General features: G+C 44.0%; 1 protein-coding gene across 2 annotated transcripts in view; it reads left to right on the forward strand.

Moving 5' to 3' along the window:
• Positions 1-22,961, forward strand: part of LOC111967741 (wings apart-like protein homolog) — a 49,341-nt gene that overhangs the window by 20,136 nt on the left and 6,244 nt on the right. For both annotated transcript variants that reach the window (XM_023993060.2, XM_023993061.2), the window contains 10 exons: positions 1,530-1,663; positions 6,867-6,959; positions 9,826-9,993; positions 12,639-12,775; positions 13,368-13,479; positions 13,692-13,925; positions 15,258-15,369; positions 17,291-17,388; positions 19,814-19,890; positions 22,443-22,621. In XM_023993060.2, coding sequence (XP_023848828.1) covers positions 1,530-1,663; positions 6,867-6,959; positions 9,826-9,993; positions 12,639-12,775; positions 13,368-13,479; positions 13,692-13,925; positions 15,258-15,369; positions 17,291-17,388; positions 19,814-19,890; positions 22,443-22,621 — 1,344 coding nt within the window. The remainder of the gene's footprint in view (positions 1-1,529; positions 1,664-6,866; positions 6,960-9,825; positions 9,994-12,638; positions 12,776-13,367; positions 13,480-13,691; positions 13,926-15,257; positions 15,370-17,290; positions 17,389-19,813; positions 19,891-22,442; positions 22,622-22,961) is intronic.

Consider the following 22,961-nt stretch of genomic DNA (forward strand, 5'->3'; position numbering starts at 1 on the left):
AGCCTGGAGTCTTGAGTATGACGCTYCAAGCTTGGCACACCTGTATTAGGAGAGTTTCTCCCATTCTTCTCTGCAGGTTAGATGGGGAGCGTTGCTGCACAGCTATTTTCAGGTCTCTCCAGAGATGTTCGATCGGGTTTAAGTCCGGGCTCTGGCTGGGCCACTCGAGGACATTCAGAGACTTGTCCCCAGGCCACTCCTGTGTTTTCTTAGTTGTGTGCTTAGGGACATTGTGCTGTTGGAAGGTGAACCTTCGCCCCAGTCTGAGGTCCTGAGCGCTCTGGAGCAGGTTTTCATGAAGGATCTTTCTGTACTTCTCTCCGTTCATCTTTCCTTCGATCCTGACTAGTCTCCCAGTCCCTGCCGCTGAAAAACATCCCCACAGCATGATGCTGCCACCACCATGCTTCACCATAGGGATGGTGCCAGGTTTCCTCCAGATGTGACGCTTGGCATTCATGCCAAATAGTTCCATCTTGGTTTCATCAGACCAGAGAATCCTGTTTCTCATGGTCAGAGTCCTTTAGGTGCCTTTTTGCAAACTCCAAGCGGGCTGGCATGTGGTTTTACTGAGGAGTGGCTTCCATCTGGCCACTCTACCATAAAGGCCTGATTGGTGTAGTGCTGCAGAGATGGTTGTCCTTCTGGAAGGTTCACCCATCTCCACAGAGGAACTCTAGAACTCTGTCAGAGACCATCAGGTGTTTGGTCACCTGGCTGACCAAGGGCCTTCTCCCCCATTTTCTCAGTTTTGGCCGGGCGGACAGTTCTTGGAGGAGTCTTGGTGGTTCCGAACTTCTTCCATTTAAGAATGATGGAGGCCACTGTGTTCCTGGGGACCTTCAATGTTGCAGAAATGTTTTGGAACCTTTCCTCAGATCTGTGCCTCAACACAATCCTGTCTTGGAGCTCTACGAATAATTCCTCTGACCTCATGGCTTGGTTTTTGCTCTGACATGCACTGTCAACTGTGGGACCTTATATAGACAGGTGTGTTCCTTTCCAAATCATGTCCAATCAATTTAATTTGTCGCTGGTGGAGTCCAATGAAGTTGGATGATCAATGGAAACAGGATGCACCTGAGCTCAATTACAAGTCACATAGCAAAGGGTCTGAATACTTTGGTAAATAAGGTATTAATGTTTATTTTCAATGAATTCTCAAATTTCGACATTTTTTATAAATTAAACATTTATATAAACCCGTTTTCGCTTTGTCATTATGGGGTATTGTGTGTAGATTGAGGGATTTCATAAATAAAAAATCTATTTTAGAATACGGCTAATTTAACAAGGGGTCTGAATACTTTCCGAAGGCGCTGTGTGTCTATCTCGCCGCATGCATGCATACATGCCAGTGTAGATCTGAATATAGATTTTCAATAATCTATTCTAATGAAATACGTTTGGCTATTAATGACTTGGTCACAAAGATTCACAATTCTATATGTAATTATATAGACTTGGTAATGAACTGTGATGTTCTGCCCTAGTCTAACACACGTTTACATTTGGCATGTCCCCTGTAGATGTGATGGACTTCCCAGAGGACAACTCTGCCTCTGTGGGCCTAGAGATGCCCAGGAGACCTCAGGCAAAACAGGTGGAGAAATCCAAGGAGAGCAGGGAGACCAATAGGAAGATCTTCAGTGGCCCCAAAAAGGTAAGAGTGCTGGGTGAGTTCCTATAGAACACTAGTCCAGGGTCGCGTTAACCAGGCCACAACGGCACATCATAGCGCAACACTTTGCAACGGAAAACAAAAAAAGAACGCTTTTCATTGGACACGGTCATGTTTCAGTCCGTTCGGTGCCTAATGAACTAGACCCAGAATTTTCAGCAGAGAATGAGTAGACTACACTCTGTATGAGCTGAAGAGATGCCAGGCCAAAACGGCCTGTTGGATTATTTATATGTAGATGAATAAAGGGATGAACGGTCATTGTAGTCTCTGAGATGGTTCTCATTTATCAAGAGAACCAGTAATGCCTGTTCTCCAATCGCTTTGATGGACTTGATCTTGAAGAGCTCCACTATTATTGAATGCGCTGTATATATGGAGATAGTTTAGTTCCCAAAATAAATAGTTTAATACATAACATTTGTTTCCTGATCTTTCTTATCTCTCAAATGTAGGGCAGACACTTCAGAACAAACGCTAGCTTAGACAGGGCGTAGACTTAAAGTTGAGAGCAAGGCCTTGTTAAGAATGCGATTTGAAATCATATTGTGGGAAAGCCAGACACATTATATGAGTTGGGTTTGTTAGTAMGGGCTGGGATGATACCAGTATTGCAGTACTCATTAGTATCGTGGCAAGGAAACAAAACATTAAGCGGAAAACAGCCCCGATGTTGGAAACATCAAGTTGTTTTCCAAGCTATAGGACACATTATTTGACATACAGCAGGTTTTTAGTAGACCAAAGAGTGTGATGTGCTTTGTTTTCATTTTTGCCATGATACTAATATCGCAATATTTTTTTCCCGRCACAACCCTAGTTGTTAGGTGCAGGTTATAGTTTATACAATGAACCGTATAATGATAGTTTGTGAAGGCAGCTTGTCATGAATTGTTTTTCTTTGCATTTGGGCTACTACAAACCTGTGGAGTGCCAAGGTGCCTTCCAAGTCTTTGGAGGTGTTTTCTGCTCAGAGATTCCTCATACAAAGCCCTGTAATGTACTCCATGCAAGTAAAATAATAAACGCGCTGAGCTCATTTGAAAAACACTAGCCCTCCAAAAGGACCTGGGTATTCATGAGTCGTCAAAAGGTAGCGCTTTCGATTACGACTGGGCTAACTGCAGGGGTAGTGAAGTGGCAGTCTGGCGCATGCAGCGGTAATGCATAATTGTGCCGGTTTAGGGTAGTTCCATATTGCACCCTATTCCCTATATAGTGCACTACTTTTGACCAGGGCCTGTAGTGCACTATGTACTGTAGGAAATAGGGTGCCATTTGGGAAGCAGCCTGTAAGAACCCTCTGAAAAACCAATTAAATGTGATGCTTAACAATGAATGTTCTTCTCTTGCAGTTTGTTTACAAATTGCTTTTAAAAAAGGTGTCTGTTTTGCATGATAATCCAACAATCCCCTGTCTTTTTTTCCCATTCTACTTTTCATTCTGCATAACCAGTTGTGCTTCATGCATTATTTGTGTATGTACGTTCTGGCCCTCTGTGCGCTCTGGATATGCCTGTCTTTTGATGTCGGCTGTCAGATGTTAGAGGTTGATTTAATGGGCGTCGTTATCATGACCTCTGATTAATTCATGTCGCGCTCTCTCACACGTGCGCTCGCTCGTTTTTCAACTCTGATTGTTTTGTCTCAAATGTTGCGTTATGTAAGTGTGACCACTCTGGTATTGGCACGTGCGTTATAGTCTGTAGAACAGCTTGCAGATGTACTGTGGGTAATTCCTACATGACAAGATTATTATGGACAAAAGAGCAAGACTTTAATTTTTTTGTCAAACGGCAGTCTAGCATCAGTCATCGTCCCCAGAATATAAGTCTATGGGTGTCTGCTAGAATGCTAGTAGATAACACACAGACTTCCAGTCGTTGCTCTAACGCTAGTTAGCATTAGCCTGCATTTGGCCGCGCCAACGTTCTTTTCATCTTTGTCCACTGCAGTATTAAATCCCCCTTGTAGGCTTTTCTCTATATGTATGCTCTTTTTCCTCTAACTTTTGTTTTACTTCAATGAAAAACGCCTTCAAATGCCTTCATCTTTGCAATCAACAGTAGCCTAGGCCCCTCGCTCTCTCGCAGCGCGCAAGGAGTGAGAGGACAAAAGCCAGCAATTACTGGCTAAAGGAAACCCTGGGGGMGTGTGTAAGATGGTGTAGACATGCGTCATAAAATGTTTGCCTGTCTAAGGCCAGAGCAGGGCTCCTGTTACTGTCTCGGGTGGTGTTGGACCACAACAGCTGATGGCTGGTTGAGTGGTTTGGTTTCACCAGTGAGTCCCCCCCCCTCTGCAGCTGTAAATGATCCTCAGTCTTCTGCTGCGTGTCTCTCTCTCGCACTCAGCCTCTTTCTCTTTCAGCCTTCTAGTGGTCAGAAGTGTTGTCCAAGACAGTAGTGTGTGTGTACTTGCTTGTACTCGTCTCTAACTTATGAAGAGGGCCTTGGGTAAACATTAACGTGTTGGGGAGGGGGAGCTCAAGTAGTGCACTTAGGGCTAATTGCCATGTATGTGTTACACACACACAAACAACCCTCGTGTGCGTCAGGGTTTCCATTTGGGAATTTTGGCGCCGGTGGAATGTGACGGGTAGGATTTCTATTTACCGCAATCCATATGCATTGGGTGTGTAACGCATTAAGATGTCCACTCACGGTGCACAAAATCACATTTACATTATTCTATTTCATTTTAACAGAATATAAATGAGCCTGTAAAGTTCTAATGAAATTAAGTAGAATGTTCTTATACCAACATGACAGGTTTTTAGTGAAAAGCAAAACATTGCCCTTTGTCTTCATCCCTGCTATAAATCATAAATGAATATCATTAGATTTGTATTTTTTTTTTTTTTTACATTTAGCCAAGAAGATCAAGTTGCCTACACAGTAAAGGAGTAATAAAAATACATCTTCAAAATGTAATATAATTTTTGAATGATCTGTCATAAATGCTATTTGTATAGACGTTTTGAATGAATAAATAACAAAAAAACATCTCTTTTCAAATGCAATCTAGGCCTCAAATTTAGTGTAGGCATGAACAATTTAATTGGGCCTAATAAATATCAAAACATGGCTCTCTGACACCAGGGCCGGCCGGTCATGGCTAGAAGAGATTCAGCTTTTGTCAAATTAACTGCAGATTTTACTTTTTGTAGCAGGTTAGAATTTACACAGCATTCTTAAGAATATTAATGTGTTAGGATAAGGTTAGGAAAAAGGGTAAGTTTAGCTAAAATAATCTACTTTTGACGTTAATTTGACAAGCTGGATCCCGTCTAGCCATGACCTTTCCGACCCGCTACGATTCAGAACCATCAGTGMAAAGTGGACACTAGSCAGCCACAAAATTTAGGAAATATCCGATTATGTAAATAAACAATTTGTTAAGGTTGGTTCATTTGAGAGCTTATTTTACAATGCTTCTGTGAAACTGTTTCCTAAGCTTATTGATAACTTTTTCCTACTATAGGCAGTTGGCTGCCTAGTGATTTGCAACATCAATTCTCCGATGTGAATAGTTGGAAACAGTTTTTCGTTTACAAGTGCTACTGCATAAACTAACTGAAATGCACCAATTGCGCATGCTACACATCATTACTGTACTATAGTATTTTAATCCATTCCAAATCTTTATACTATACATGACAGAGTGGCGCCACATCTTGATCTTGCCTAGGGCTGCAGCCGAACTGCTAGGACTGGGCCTGACCAACACAATTTGCCTCTAATTTACTTGCATTTGGGGCGGGCCTTGGCCGGCTCAAAATGAGCTGCTGCTGTTGGAGCAGCTTGCAATGCGCTTTAGCCTCGTTACTTTTTCCTCAAGAAGGCGCGATCTTGAAGCCATCTTTCCTCTGTTGTGGAGAAACAATCCCCTCTTGATGGAATAATCAACACAATCTTTGCCAATTTTGCATAGTCGGGGTTCACTTAGCTGAAATCCCTTATTAGGACCTCGTATCTTTTGCGTGAGTAAAAATAGAAACACACACCCTCTCCCTAATTTCTATTTAACTTGAGGATATATTTGCCTTTTGAAGTTGGGAGTATTTCCATCAATGAATAAAAAGCATTACTTTTTTTCAATGGATCGTTGTTTTTTTCCTCCTGGACAATTTGGCCGGTAGCAATTCTATTTATCAGTTTTACATATATATTTTTTTATTGGCCAAAAGTTGGTATTTATTGGCTAACGTATGTCAAACTCATTCCACGCAGGGCCGAGTGTCTGTGGATTTTCGCTCCTCCCTTGTGCTTGTTTGAATTAAGGTCACTAATTAGTAAAGAACTCCCCTCACCTGGTTGTCTAGGTCCTAATTGAAAGAAAAACGGTGAACCTGCCGGTCTGTGGTGAACCTGCCGGTCTGTGGTGAACCTGCCGGTCTGTGGTGAACCTGCCGGTCTGTCTGTGGTGAACCTGCCGGTCTGTCTGTGGTGAACCTGCCGGTCTGTCTGTGGTGAACCTGCCGGTCGGTCTGTGGTGAACCTGCCGGTCGGTGTCCACTTGATTAGAGTAGGATCATGGTTGAAAGTTGAGGTACACTCAGTTCATTGTTTCCTGCAGTGCTCTATCCTGTGCCAGCAATGTTTTTTTTTTCTCTTTATTTTCTTTTCATTATTAATATCCCAGCAACAGATTCAGCCAATGGGATTTTTGTTAAGCATAGCGGAGAGGAGCCAAGGTTTTTCTGTGCACTCCTGTGTCTGTACACGGTGCTGGCAGTTGTCTCCAACCAGTCCTGCTGTTTGAGCTGTCCTGGCTGCCTCGTGGTTTAATAGGCATTCATTTAGACGCGCGCTCTCTCCCCACAGGGCTCGTTTTGTTACGCGAACCAACAAAGACCAATGTTTTCTACCCCATCCGCACTCTATCTGTCTGTTACATCTCCCTCTGACTAATGAAATAAAAGGTGCTCTGTTCCAAGACACTGATCATTCCCAGTGTAAAAATAAATCACCTTGAATTAGGGGAAATTGAATAAACTTTAAATTGGCTGTTGCAGCTGGATGGAGTATGTTTTGATCAATGGTTCTCATTTTTGTTTTAACACGGTTCTAGTAGTAAGGGCTGATGGGTTTTTGTGTGATTAKATTTTTTTAAATGTGAAGTAACTTCATGGACTTACCTCATCACGGTGTAAGTTTAGTTGTTTTTCTGTTTCCCCCTGCAGTCTCCCACTAAAGCTGTGTACAACGCCAGACACTGGAACAGAGAGCCAGAGGAGCTGCCCCCGCCACATGTACCCCGATCAACCACTGCACCCGTAAGTTACCTCCTAGTCAACACCAAGGGGTGTCGCTCACCACAGACGCTACCCCCCCCAGCTAGCTAGAGGTATGAGATTTCTGCAGCTCGTGAACACTGCACCCTGCCRATTCTCCCCAGCTTCACCCACACCCACCCTCCACCACCAGTGATGCTCGTCAGTGTTTCCGCTGCAGTCATTTAGCTGGGGCGCTGCGACACAGCAAAATAATTTCCGCCACGGCCCAAAAGATCTGAAACTAATATTTCTGCTGAGGCGCACTTTGAAGATTCTGGAACAGTCCACAATTTATTTTCCTCAGAAAACAAAACGACTAATGAATAGAAAAATCTGAAACTATTCTATGGGGTTATCTATTTACCTAGTCTGCTTGTGTGTTCTATGGAGATAAATATTCCAATTACGAATGCCATAGGGAGGGAATTCCCAAAATCTAATATAGGCTGCAAAAACAGGCTACATTTTTATTTAGTAGGCTGCTCAAACTTTCACCAGCCACACTGGTTTACACTTTATATGGCCTGCGTGTACGATCTAATGAACGAAAGCCTGAATTAATGCAATAATTAACTGTGTAGTCCGACCGTTAAATTGGTTGACCGGCTAATATCAGCCAAGTTTCCAAATTACCGCAAGTGAGCAATGTTAGTAGTTTCCTGAAGAGGGTGTGCTACAAGCTGCTCGTTGAACACCCTTCAGCCCTAGGTTACAACGGGGAGAGAGAGATGGTAAGTGTGGTGGTTTGATGGTGAGTAGCTTGCCACAGCCAGTGTATTTGAATAAGTAAATGATCAAAAGTACACTTCACCAAGCAAGCAGCCCTGTCCTCATCACATTCTAACTTAGTTAACGCTGGCTAGCCAGCCAGCATGTTTGTTATTTAGTTTAGTTATCTAGCCAGCAAGGTAGTTAGCTTAGCTAGCTATCTGTGCTACGTATGTGCTAAACCTCGATTGCCGGCAAAGTGAACACTCGTCTTTGATACAAAAGTGACAATGTTACTGTCTGGGCCTATTATGTTAGCTAACTTAGTGGGCTTATTTAGTTTGTTTTCCTAAATATGCAATCTGCAAGACAGTTGGCACATGTCTATCATTCAGGCAATGTCCTTGCATTCATTATGAGATCCGTAGCTAAGTTAGAACATGGGACTAAAACCAGTGCGGCAAGCATTTGCCTGCATAAACGTTTTTAGTCAGCAGTGCATGCCATTGTCGTTGAAATGTATAGCCAATACATTTTGTATTGAATAACASTATATTTAAATATGGTACCTGTAAGACGGCACAATGCAAATGGTCGGGTAGCCATTTCATTACCTGTTCAGGAGTCTTATGGCTTGGGGGTAAAAACTGTTGAGAAGCCTTTTTGTCCTAGACTTGGCACTCCYGTACCGCTTGCCATGCGGTAGTAGAGAGAACAGTCTATGACTGGGGTGGCTGGGGTCTTTGACAATTTTTAGGGCCTTCCTCTGACACCGCCTGGTGTAGAGGTCCTGGATGGCAGGCAGCTTAGCCCCAATGATGTACTGGGCCGTACGCACTACCCTCTGTAGTGCCTTGCGGTCGGAGGCTGAGCAATTGCCGTACCAGGCAGTGATGCAACCAGTCAGGATGCTCTCCATGTTGCAGCTGTAGAACCTTTTGAGGATCTCAGGACCCATGCCAAATCTTTAGTTTCCTGAGGGGGGAATAGGCTTTGTTGTGCCTTCTTCACGACTGTCTTGGTGTGTTTGGACCATTCTAGTTTGTTGGTATGTGGATACCAAGGAACTTGAAGCTTTCAACTTGTGAACAGTGCCGTTTCAGATTGACTATGTTGAACTCATTCAGCCAGCCACCCCTTTGTGGTGGTTTAACGCAAACACTTTTGCATACTTCTTATCCACTGCTATAGATCAACACATCTTTAAGTTGTACCTAAGAAGTTAAACTAAACAGGTTTACCTTACTGTTGTTTTTATAGTGGGTATRGTTGCTTTTTAGCGGATATCCCATAAACCCCAAATAAAATGTTGTTAAATAACAATTTATATTTGAATGCTTATTGCTAATAGCATACCTGATAATATGTACCATGCATAGGCTATATACATGGTCCGATATGTTAAATTATTATTTGGCTAATTTCTGGAGGTGGAAATTATATTTTAGATGGTGTCAGCATCATTTTATTTTCATTGATTTTGGAGTTGAATGTCCTTTATGTAAAGTCACCAGAACTGAGCCTCCCCCACACACTGCTACACATTTTTCCAGAGTAAACACATGCTCGTATTGGTCTCTTAACCATGGTTTGCCCCCTTAAGGCCACTCTACTCCAATCGGTGTCCCAAATGGCACCCTATTTCCTTTTGTAGTGCACTAGGGTACCATTTGGCATGCACACGATCTGAATAATGCACCAAATGTCATTAGAAGCCATTGTGGCACCTTGCCTTCCCTGGAATTCATTAGCCTGTTAAAAATACACTGCTCTGAATGTTGAATTCTCAGTCTTACAGATAATGTTAGTCATGTTTTACAGGGCCCTATAATGCCCTCCTCCCTCAGACTGCTAGAAGGGACTTGGTTCCTGTGTGTGTGTGTGTGTGGGGGGGGGGGGGGGGGGGGGCGGGAACGTGTGAGTTTTTACTGCGCCTTATCTCTTACGTAAGGGGCAGGAGGCTGTTGGCTGGCGTTCAACAACATGAATTGCCAGCAGCAGCAGGGCCGAGTGCTGAGCAGGTGTTTGGTTTTGCTTTTCTCCCTTTGACACTCTCTCTTTCTGCCCTTTCACTGTCTTTCCTACTCTGCCTCTCTCTCCCCCGCCGCCCCCCTTTAACCCCCCCTCCTATATCTTCCTCTCTCTCTCTCTCTACCAGGCCAGCCAGTCGAGCGGGAGCAGCAAGGATGCCAACTCTCACAAAGACGACGGCCTGTTCAAAGCGCCGCCATGCCCGCCGCCCAAAGTCATCAAGTCTGTGTCGTTCCCCACCGAGCCCTACCAGGACATTGTCACTGCACTGAAATGCAGGAAAGAGCACAAGGAGGTGAGCACCAACACAACACTCTCTGTTCTAGCCATCAACCCATCACTGTGGTCTGTAACTTGGCATCTATAAAGCACAGCCTGTAAGTGACTCCATGCTTAAATGAAGGTTGAATAAAATAAAAACAAGATATTGCCCTGGAACTGTCGATCAAGCCTCAGAGTAGGAGTGCTGATTTTAGGATGAGTTTTTCCTTCCAGATAATAATTAATATGTTTATGGACAGGTGGACCTGATCCTTGATCACTTTATGAATATGGGCCCTGGTCTACAATGTTTAAAAATGGATTTGAACAATAGCACCAATTTCATGGATGATCCATCAGTTTAGTCCTGATCATATCTACCTGGTTTGGTCAGGTGTAGATCATCTTATTTAAATATAGACTCTTGAAACAAACCACAGTGAATTCTGAGGCCGTGCATCAATTACTCCACCTTCCTATAAGACCATATACTGCAGGATCCCTCAATCCCTAAACAATGGTTCATGTAACCATCTGTAGTTGGTTATTTTATGAGTCTGAGGGGTGTCTGTATGCTAAGCAGTATTAGCCCCGCTAGAAACTGCAGTGTGGGCCGTCGCATAATCAGGAACAGCGTAATGGGCATCCCACGTTCTTAAATTCKACCTGCAGTTAGCATTTGCTGTTTTTGTGCTTGTACAATTGGCTCGCGACCGAAAAGGCAGGCTGCGGGCGCATAGCTCTCATGCTAAGAATAGCAGGACTGAGCTCTCTAGCTCGATCTAGTATCTACCTCATCCCTGCCTCACATTCACTGCGAATCCACAAACTCTTACCCTACTCCCCCCCACATCAGAATTTGTCATTAGCGTGCTAACAATTGAAGTGTGTTGCGTAACTATTAAAGGAAATGTGTTACGCAATTAATATGTGTGAGAAACTTGGTGATGATGGCATGGTTCCTTATTGTTTGTTACATTGTYTCAGGGGCATTTGGGCTGTGTCTGAAATTGCACCCGATTCACTTATACTTTAACTAGGGCACTACTATATTTTGAATAGAGTGTCATTTGGGACATATACTGTTCATTCGGAAAGTATTCGGACCCCTTGACTTTTTCCACATTTTTACGTTACAGCTTTATTCTAAAATAAATCTACGCGAATCTAGACATCCCCTCAGCAATCTMCACAAACTACCCCATAATGACAAAGCAAAAACAGTTTTTTACTTTGTCATTACAGAAGTGTTCAGACCCTTTACTCAGTACTTTGTTAAAACTCCTTTGGCAGCAATTACAGCCTCGATTCTTCTTGGGTATGACTTGGCACGCCTGTATTTGGGGAGTTTCTCCCATTTTTCTTGGCAAGTCCTCTCAAACTGTCAGGTTGGATAGGGAGCATCGCTGCACAGCTATTTTCAGTTCTCTCCAGAGATTTTCGATCAGGTTCAAGTCCAGGCTATGGCTGGGCCACTCAAGGAAATTCAGAGACTTGTCCCGAAGGCACTCCTGCAATGTCTTGCTTGTGTGCTTAGGGTCGTTGTCCTGTTGGAAGGTGAACATTTGCCCCAGTCTGAGGTCCTGAGCGCTCTGGAGCAGGTTTTCATCAAGGATCTCTACTTTGCTCCGTTCATCTTTCCCTCAAACCTGACTAGTCTCCCAGTCCCTGCTGCTGAAAAACATCCACACAGCATGATGCTGCCACCATGCTTCACTGTAGGGATGGTGCCAGGTTTCCTCCAGACGTGACGCTTGGAGGCCAAAGATTTCAGGCCAAAGATTTCAGTATTGGTTTCATCAGACCAGAGAATCTTGTTCTCATGGTCTGAGAGTCCTTTAGGTGCCTTTTGTCAAACTCCAAGCGGGCTGTCATGTTCCTTTTACTGAAGAATGGCTTTCGTCTGGCCACTCGACCATAAAGGCGTGATTGGTGGAGTGCTGCAGAGATGTTTGTCCTTCTGGAAGGTTCTCCCATCTCCACAGAGGAACTCTGGAGCTCATTCAGAGTGATCATTGGGTTCTTGGTCACCTCCCTGACCAAGGCCCTTCTCCCCCGATTGCTCAGTTTGGCAAAGCGGGCAGCTCTAGGAAGAGTCTTGGTGGTTCCAAACTTCTTCCATTTAAGAATGATGGATGCCACTGTGTTCTTAGGAACCTTCAATGCTGCAGAAATGTTTTGGTACCCTTCCCCAGATCTGTACCTCGACACAATCTGGTCTCGTAGGTCTACGACCAATTACTTCGACCTCATTGCTTGCTCTGACATGCACTGTCAACTGTGGGACCTTATATCGACAGGTATGTGCTTTTTGAAATAATGTCCCGTCAATTGAATTTACCACAGGTGGACTCCAATCACYTTGTAGAAACATCTCAAGGATGATCAATGGAAACAGGATGCACCTGAGCTCAATTTTGACTCTCATAGCAAAGGGTCTGAATACTTACGTAAATAAGTTATTTTAATTTAATTTTGATTACTTTTCTACAATCCAGTTTTCACTGTCTTTATGGAGTGTTGTGTGTAGATTGAGGATGTTTTATTTAATCKATTTTAGAATAAGGCTGTAATGCAACAAAATGTGTAGAAAGGGTATGAGTACCTTACGAATGCATTGTACCATGTGAGTTAATGAGCCCAGCATGCATTGACATTGACATCAACACTTTGTTCCAGCTATACACAGTAGTCCAGCATGTCAAGCACTTCAACGACGTGGTGGAGTTTGGCGAGAACCAGGAGTTCACCGATGACTTTGAGTACCTGGCCACTGGCTTGAAGAGTGGCCAGCCCCTCAACACACGCTGCCTTAGGTAAGACTAGCTGCTAGTTAATGCTCTAACTACTGATACGGGGTCAGATTCTTTGGCATCTCATTGATGGTTAAAGATGGAATCCGCAGTAGGGGAAACGACACCACTGTCCGCCCCATGGCCGTTCTTATTGTTTTTGTTTTGTGGACAATGTGTAGGTGAGGAGCGTCGCACGACTTGGGAATGACAATTCGAGTGCGTATTCTGCTGTTTTGTCAATGATGTCAGGGGGGAAAGTGTTTGCACTAACTTTGTTGTAATATTGCAAACGGATGTGGCAGTTTCACCATTAGACATCCTTTGACATTGATTGTTGAACTTTTACGGTCATGACATACCAGGACCGCCTATTGAGATGTGCCTTTGTAAGTAAATGAGGTGAAACAGAGGCTAGAGTTTCACTTCAAGGATTCCAGCTTTAAAATAATGATTAAGTGAAGGTTCATCTGATCCTAGGTCTGCGGTTAACGACACGGTTTTCCTCGCAGCACTGCCTTTCCCATCAGACGATGGCAAACTAGACGATGATCTAGCAGAAGAGTGACCCTCTTCTCTGTTCAATTCAACTTTATTCATCTCTCCTCTCCTGCAGTATCATTAGCCTGGCCACCAGGTGTGCCATGCCCAGCTTCAGAATGCACCTGCGGGCCAGAGGGAAGGTGGCCCAGGTCTTCAAGACTCTCAACGATGCCCCACAGCACCCGGTAAGTTAAGGCTGCTCCTCCATAGATTGTYGCTGACTTGACTTGGTTTCTGTCAGATCAGTATTGAAGCTCAAACCTTTAACACGAGCCTGCCAAGTGACAAACGGCATTGGCGCTTAGTAACACAACCTGTGTTAGTGACACAACTTAAAATCCGGATATCAGGTTCACGTATCCTTTTTCCTCTCTCTGTTACTCCCCCCCTCTCCCAGAACCTCTCCCTGTGTACGGCCAGTCTGATGTACATCCTGAGCCGAGACCGACTCAACATGGACCTGGACCGGGCKAGTCTAGACCTGATGATCCGCCTGCTGGAGCTGGAGGGGGACCACTCTGTGTCCAAGGACAACCAGCTCACTGCCAAGGAGATGTCAAAGGTCAAGGAGAAGATCCGCAAGCTGTGCGACACGGTGCACAACAAGCACCTGGACCTGGAGAACATCACGGTACGGGTTCCCTAGAGAGAGTCTACCTTAGGTCATATTCATTAGGGTATGCAACGGAAAACAAAAATTAGTTGTTGGACAAGTTCAGGTAGTCCCTCCCCGTTTCAGGCCAGTTATTTTTTTGGGGGTCGGGGGGGGGTGCCTAATGAATATAACCCTGGTCTATGCTTACAGGATGGAGACTAGCTGTAGCTCAGAGCCCGAGACTCTCTTTCCTCCTCGTTTTCTCCCCGTCTATCTCTAACTCTTCTCCTCCCCCTCTGTCCTGCGGCAGATGGACTACTAGAGGTTTAAATGTAGGCCTTAAACCAGTATGGATTAGCAGGTGTTGTGTAGATGTAATCTTGGATTTACGTTAATAATCTTCCTGCTTTGGCTCCTCTAATGGCCGTCGCCACTGTAGGTTTTGAATAATTATTTCAGCATTGTTGGGGGAAAAACACTGCTTGATTGATGCAATGAGAGGTCTCAGTGATGGTCACCAAAAAAACATGACTTTTGTTTGTGAAATGATAACATATCCCCTTGTAGAGAGAGATGAACAGTCGCCCCTGACACACAATGGCTTTGCACGTTAGAGCCAATGGAAATAATGTATTTGAATTGGGACTGGCGATACTGCACAGCATTTAACACCAGGTTTAATCTGACGACGTGATGACGGGGCCCTTGATATCTGGATTTTTAGCCTTTTGGTTTCCTTTCCTTCTATAAATATCCTCTCCACTGATTTTCTAGTCGGTGTCCCAAATGTCACCCATAGGGCTCTGGTCAAAAGTAGTGCACTATGTAGGGAATAGGGTGACGTTTGGGATGAAGCCCTATTRTTCATAGAGAGCAGACTGACCATTCGCCTCAAGGCTCCCCCCCCCCAACTGATTTTGATGAATTCAAGTGGTCTCTCTTCGGAATAATCACAGGGACTCACTCTCTTTTATATTTCTGTAAGCGTCCATGTTGAATTAATCATTAGAGAATCTGATTGAAAGTTGGTGGAAGAACTGAATGTTCGCTTATCGTTTGAGCTCAACAGTTTGTTTTAAAATGTTTTAATGTTAGAAGCTAACACTTTCATGATTAATATCTCTATCGACAGTGAAATTCAAGATGTCTATTGTTGTGGGTGGACCCGAACTCTACATGCAATCTAGATTTCTCCTGACTCCCATCACTGGGAGGAAATATGTTTTTTTTCTTCCAATTCCTCACCCTGTTATCGTCTGTCATAGTTAGCATCTTTGAATCACAACACACCGAGTCAGTCATGTCTACTTATACCCTGTGCGTGTGTGTGAAGTAAGTGTATTTTCATTACTCCCTGTGTGTGCGCAGACGGGGCATTTAGCCATGGAGACCTTGTTATCGCTGACCTCCAAGCGGGCTGGGGACTGGTTTAAAGAGGAGCTTAGGCTCCTGGGAGGCCTGGACCACATAGTGGATAAAGGTAAGCTAGACCTAGATATCATTTCAGTCATTTAGCAGGCGGTCTTATCTTACAGGAGCAGTCATGGTTAACCCCCAAGAGTCTAAGCCGGCAGGGGGGTTCTACTAAACTAACATATATATATATATATATATATAATTATTTTAAGATGGTGATACCAAGGATTGTTTAGTTATTTGATTTTGAAGTTCAGGTGTCAAACTCATTCCACGGAGGGTCGAGTGTCTGTGGGTTTTCACTCCTACCTTGTACGTGATTGATTGAATTAAGGTTATTGATTATTAAGGAACTCCCCACTCCTGATTGTTTAGGGCTTCATTGAAAGGAGAAAACTAACACCTGTAGACGCTAGGCCCTCCAAGGAATGAGTTTGCAGGTTTCAAAAAAATAAAATATTTGAATATTTGATTAAACATTGAATTTGTCTTGCCCATAGAAACGCATTGAATAACCGATTCATTCTTGGAAAAACAGTCAAAAGGCTATGTCCTATATCTGAGAGCGATAAGACCAGGATTTTTTAAATTTATATTTTAACATATTTAACCCCTTTTTTTGGCACTGAGCTAATTCCATATACACTGAGTGTACAAAACATTAGGAACACCTTCCTAATATTGAGTTGCAACCCTTTTTGCCCTCAGAACAGCCTGAATTCCTTGGTGCATGGACTCTACAATMTGTCGAAAGCTTTCCACAGGGATGCTGGCCCATGTTGACTCCAATGCTTCCCACAGTTGTGTCAAGTTGGCTGGATGTCCTTTGGGGGGTGGACCATTCTAGATACACAGGGGAAACTGTTGAGTGTGAAAAACCCAGCAGCGTTGCCGTTAACACACGCAAACCCGTGCACCTACTACCATACCCCGTTCAAAGGCACTATGGGACTCCCAATCACGGCCGGATGTGATACAGCCTGGATTCGAACCAGGGACTGTCGTGACGCCTCTTGCACTGAGATGCAGTGCCTTAGACCGCTGCGCCACTCGGGAGCCCTGCAATGATTTGAAGTGGATTTAAAAGGTGACATCAATTAGGGATCATAGCTTTTACCTGGATTCACCTGGTCAATCTCATGGAGAGAGCAGGTGTTCCTAATGTTTTGTGTACTTCCATAAAACATTTTAACTGGTACAGGGCTACTTTCAGACGAGGCTTGTGGGCGTGCAAGACCAAAACAACCGACGTGTTCGTGAGAGTCTCCCCTTTCCACAGGCGGGTCATATTAGTGTGTATCCCAAACAGTTCTGACGCTACAGACAGATGTTGGCAGATCGGCGGTGCCGACTTTAGACAAGTCCCGTGATGCATGTTGGGGTCGTAGAGCAAAATGGAGAACACCATTGTGTTCGTGAGGGTCGTCTTTCCGTAGTGGTCATATTAGTTTGTAGACCAAACCTTTTGAACACTGGACGTTTTTGTCAGAACGATTTTCTGGATGTCTCATGGTCTCACTAATACTGCCGTAGCTCTGCCACCTTTCTCCGCAAATGTGGATGGCCGACATCGGCAGATGTGGTGGATTGAGATGCAGCTGATGCAACAACCAAAAATTATACTTTTGGTCATGCAGTGTATGTGGACGCCTGCTCYTCGAACATCTCATTCCAAAATCATGTACATTAATATGGAGTTGGTCCCCCCCTGTTTTGCTGCTATAACAGCCTCTACTCTTCTGGGAAGGCTTTCCACTAGATGTTGGAAATTGCTGCGGGGACTTCCATTCAGCCGCAAGAGCATTAGTGAGGTCGGGCACTGATGTTGGGCGATTTAGGCTTTGCCCGAAGTCGGCGTTCCAATTCATTCAAAAGGTGTTCAATGGGGTTGAGGTCATGGRTCGTCAATGGCGTTTCCATTTTTGGGGTTTATATTCTAACCTGATCGATGGGGTTGAGTGGTTGAACCATCTTGTTTCCTGCAGTGAAAGAATGTGTGGAGAACCTGAGCCACGAGGATGACAAGGAGAAGCTGGTGGCATCGCTGTGGGGAGCCGAGAGGTGTCTACGTGTGCTGGAGAGCGTGAGTACACACACACACACACACACACACACACACACACAGCTTTGTTTTTGTGAATTTTCTGTACTTTTTGGCGAGTAAAAATATATTCCCATTCAAAAACCTATTGTTCCCTGACCCTTAAGCCTAAGAAAGCCTTTTAACAAATTCAGGACATGAAAAAAGTCCTTTTCTAAAATGTTATTTCTTGTTTTCCTACCTTGTCAGGACATTCTGGTTAGGGCTGGGCGACATGGCCTAAAATCAATTTATTTTTACAAGCTTTTGTTGCACAGTTAAAGGTCAATACACTGCATTTCAAACAGTTGGGAATAATATCATGAATTCAGGGCTTGTAAAATTCTACTTAGGCTAAATATAAGCCTTCAACCATAAGACCCACTAATCATTTACTTATTTTATCATTTGAACCTGCTTTGTGGCAATAATCACTAATCTGGCTTTCAAGTCTTTATATGAAAATGCCCTTTTCATTACAAATGTATCCAGAACTCTGCACATCCACTAATAATGGCCAACTTCTGGTAACAGGCATTATAGAACATTAACACAGGTCTCATAAACAACCTCTCAAGCACAAGCCCACTACTAGTCAGTAGCCAGCTGATCTTTATATTTAAAGTCTAGCCAAATTGGATCTATTTGTTTGCCAACAAGTTAGAACAGTTGAACTTTTATGAATACACCCTCCTGTCCGTCTCCATCTGTTCTTGTTTTGATGGGTCACTTGATTTGAACATCTACCTAGATGCTTTTGCTTCTCAGAATGAGAACGAGTTGCCAAATCCTTATACAAATGCATCTTTTGATGCTCATTTCACATTTCTAAAACACAGACTAGATTGTTTAGCACATAAGTCTGTGGCTAAAATGCTGCTATCTGTAAGTGGTACTGCAACGCCGCGTACGACAAACCGATCATGCGTTTTCCACAATCATGTTAATTGATACTCCCGTCTAATACTAAAAAAAGTGGTAATCAATCAATCCGCCATCATTAACACAATGGAAAAATCAAATGAGCTATTTAGATATAGAAAGTGCGTGGCCTACGAAGAGAGACAAAATGGTGGCGTTTCAGGCCACGTGGCGGTATGTGCTCGTGGGGTCTGGGCAGGTGTGATGTAGTTGARGTTTGTATGACGTTGTCGTTTTGTATGTGTGTGTTTTGATATTGTTTATAAAAGAAAGAAAATCGTTAATTAAAAAAATAAAGATACTCTTGTCTTTGTAGGGTCTGCTCTGTTGTACGTTTTGGGAGTTGAGACTTAAGGGTATCGTTACAAAGGGTAACTTCTCCATTACAGTGAAATGTCTCAACGTGCTTGGGTGTCCATATGACCCATTTTTATGTCGGACAAAGCCTCAAATGGAGGAAGAGGTGATCTTTCATCTCGTTGTTGTGAGTGGCAGGGGGAGGGGCTTGGTGTCTGTGTGGGAAGGTGCATACAGCACAGAAGGAGTCGAGGAGATTTGAAACATTGTGCTGAAACATGAATTCAAATGAATTTGATATATCGCCCAGCCCAAATTCTGGTGGCATGTTAAGACATTGTAGTTCTGATGAGGTAGGAGAATGTGTACACACACACACACACACACACACACACACACACACACACACACACACACTACTGTGTTGGACAACACTTCTGACCTCTAGAAGGCTGAAAATTACATAAATTCATAATCAGGGTCAGTCATAGCCCTTACTATATCTTATGTAAAGATATTCTCCGGTACTTTTTAGCCAGTAGTTCTGAAAGTAGCGCTCATGAGTCAAATGTGATCCTCAAATTGCGTACTACGTCACACGTGCAGATATGTGCACCACTTCATTGCTCTCTTTCAGCTCTGCTGTGTGCATCTTGCTAGCTGTGACTCAAATGACAAGGGACTGATTATCATTGGCTGGAACTCGAATTGCTAGGGGGCTGGCCCACGAGGGTTAATGTAGGGAAAATGGCGCCGTACAGCTTCCAGTAAACAGTCGCTTTCAAACTAGTGATTTTGTGGCTGATTGAGGTAAAACAGTAAGTCTGCTCATAGATTATGCATGTATGAACTACACATCAACACATCCAGGCCAAACCGGGAGGTAAAAAAAAAATACTCACGAGTTGCAAAAATTCCCGAAGCGTGTCTTTAATATCAGTTATAAAGTATTGATGGGAAATGTTGATCTTTGTAACAGCTGCCCAGCCCCTCTAAGCCTGCAGTTGTGCTCTGTTTCACTTTCAGCCAGAGTACAATGTATATTTAGATAGCAGGTTGCTGGGGTTAGATTACTGATCAAACTCAAGTCTGTAAATCCAATGTGAGTCCCCTATAGGGGGGCTCTGTGTGCTCTTGATTTGAGATGAACTGTTAATGCATTGAATTCCCTGTCTAATTAACTTTCTCTGTGTCTTGTTGATTTGTGCAGGTAACTGTTCACAACCCAGAGAACCAGGGCTACCTGATTGCTTATAAGGACTCTCAGCTTATCTGCTCCTCAGCCAAGTGAGTGTCCTGTATGAGCGCGAAGGAACACACACACACACACACACACACACACACACACACACACACACACACACACACACACACACACACACACACACACACACACACACACACACACACACACACACACACACACACACACACAGTCCTGTATCACCAGACGGCATCATTGAGTTTGATTGGTAGCAGTGCTGATTCAATGCATCAGTTTGGATCTCCCCTCCTTCCACAGTTGACTGCTTCAGGAACCACTGACTCCTATCTGCCTTTACAGCTGCAGACTTAGAATACTGCTGCCATCAGGGGTTATTTCAGGATCAAACAGGGTCGTAGGTGGCCATTGTGGCAGGGGGCACGGTCAGCCTTTTTAGAGAATTTGAGGCCCACGTTAATAGAGCTGAGAGAATTTTGCAGTTTAAGCAAATGTCCTGCAATTCTATGCATTTTTCCATGTTTAATGCGTGGTCTTTTGCTCAAACATAATAACAAAATATATATTGCTAAAATCATTGATTTGACCGTCTAGCTTTTATTTTGGTGATTGTTAGTGCTCAAAGATTTTATTAAAAAATTGTTTCGTTATCTTTTCTGCATACTTCAAATGTCTTTAGTCTTTTAAGTTTACACAGCTTTTTTCCATCCCATTCCAAGAATTCACATAGATCTTCTTTGCCTTTTTAGATTTGATTTGAAATGCACTTGACTCCTCACTGACAGGTTATATCGCAAGGATAATTCATGCACAAAAGTTTCTGTGTGGAGCTCTATGAGAAACATGGGGAAATTTCCATTTTCATCAGGGCTCTGTTTTGTAGTTTCCACATTTTTAACACTGTCAATCACAGCATCCGCCCTCGCCCTGTCCGTGTTCCCCTCTGTAAAGCAAACTCTGCCACTTCTGTGCCCCCGCTGGACCCATCAGCCCTCCATCAATACCCCCATTTCTCTCCCCTTGTAAGGGTCAGCCACCCTCCAAGCGTCCCAGTCCCCCACCCGCCTCGTTCCACCACAGCCACTTATCTGTTTAAACTCTTCCGTCTTTAACTGAATTAGCCTCGTCCCAGGCAGGGTGCGTTGACTGCAGCCGGGACCCTGACCGCCCTGCTCTGGTTCCTAACCCCTGCCTCACCCTTGGTGAACTCCCCTTGCTCCCCCAGCCAGGAGGCCTCTCCGACTGGGTAAAAGAAAGAACCGCTGTCAGATTTTACACAGAGGATTCACTAGCCGCATTGATCGCGGCGGCGCTAATTCAATTACGGGGGGGGGGGGAATCAGAGGGGTCGAGCCACACAGCAYCTCAGATGCCCTCATTAACAACCGCCCACCCCCCCACTCTAATGAATGAACTCTTCCTCCGCTCTCCTCTCTGCCTTAATAATAAATGACCCCCATTATCTCTAATCTCATTATTTTGCTATTTTGCATGAAGCTGTTTTGCTTCTGGTTAGCCATGCAGCCGGTGTGCACGGCTGTTGCTAACCTTTTTGTTATAGGTTAAATTTACGCTCTGTTCTCTCCCGCTGCACACTGCCTTTTTCAAAGGTATTGGCGGGGATGTTGTCTGACTAATGGTGTAGGGCATATGTCTATATGCGAAGAGAAACACTAGAGACGTGTGTTATTGCTTTTGTATCTTCTGCGGGCCTGTTTCCCATGTACCATCGCGGTCTCTGAATAATACAACAATCTCATAGGAAGAATTGTTGCCCTTTTTGACTTTTTTTAAAGCTTATTTTCCAGACGCACTCTGTTAGTGTTTTAATTCTGTGTGAAAGTCCTTCCAGAGCCTGATTCCGTATACTTTCAGTCCAGTCTTTTGTCAATCAAAAGATCCTCCCATCAAATATGAAGACTGTTCTTTCCCAGCACGACATCGGCAGGTTATAAGTTCAATGCCAAAATTAGAAACTATCAAGCTTGAATAGACATTGGCATAAGGGACCATAAATGGAAATTGGCTATATAGCCGAGTACCTCTAGTTCAATACCGATGTTGTGCTTGACTTGATACATAAATTAATTACTTATTGGTGTCGCCATTTTAACCAATTGAGTGTGCTCGCATATACTCCCTTAAAAGACCTTAACTTGAAAAACAAATTTAAAAAGCGGCAATAGTATTTTGTCCCTCTTGAGACACCATAGCTTTAAAATAGTCCGAATTGATCTAAGATAACTCAAGAAAAATGTAATTTGGCTCTTAGTTGTGCACTTTTGCATCTAGGATGTTTGGCGCAGTATTTCTCAAGTGAAATATGTTAATGAAAACAATTAGTCTCTTGCTAAACACCTATTTGAAGAATCCTTACTGTTGTTAACCAATCACCGATAAAGGGGCGTGCACTTCGGCTACTGACCTTTTGGCTTGCCTCGAGAAAAATGTGTACACGAACAGGCGGGGGGGAAAAACTTGCCGAAGACCCAAACAAACAAAAACGTCACAATGTCGTCATAACATATGCACAAACTGTTTCGGATGGGAAGCATGCGGGTGTGCTAACCCATTGCTAACCCATTGCTAACCCATTGCCCCTGTGTGTTGTTGACAGGGCCCTGTGGCACTGCGAGGAGATGATCCAGCGCTACAGCCAGGAGACTGGGGTGAACAGTGCCCTGTGCTCGGCGGGCACCGCCCTGCCATACGCCAGCCACAGCAATGTGGGTAAGGCCGTGGAGGACTGCATGAAGGCCATCATCGGCGTGCTGCTCAACCTCACCCATGACAATGGTGAGAGCTACACACACACACGGTCCCCAAAAGGGGTCTCACACAGTATCATGTGGATATAGATTGACCAGACAGGGCCAATGCCACTGCAGTGGTCGTCAATTATGGTTATTGAGTAAATTTGCATACCTACACAATCTTTTTTTTGTTTTTTATTTTTTTATCCCTTTCTCAATTTCGTGGTATCCAATTGTCTCATCACTGCAACTTCCGTACGGACTCAGGAGAGGCGAAGGTCGACAGCCGTTCGTCCTCCGAAACACAACCAAACCACACTGCTTCTTGACACAATGCCCACTTAACCCGGAAGCCAGCCGCACCAATGTGTCGGAGGAAACAC

Source organism: Salvelinus sp. IW2-2015, linkage group LG8, assembly GCF_002910315.2.
Source record: "Salvelinus sp. IW2-2015 linkage group LG8, ASM291031v2, whole genome shotgun sequence".
Lineage (NCBI taxonomy): Eukaryota > Metazoa > Chordata > Actinopteri > Salmoniformes > Salmonidae > Salvelinus > Salvelinus sp. IW2-2015.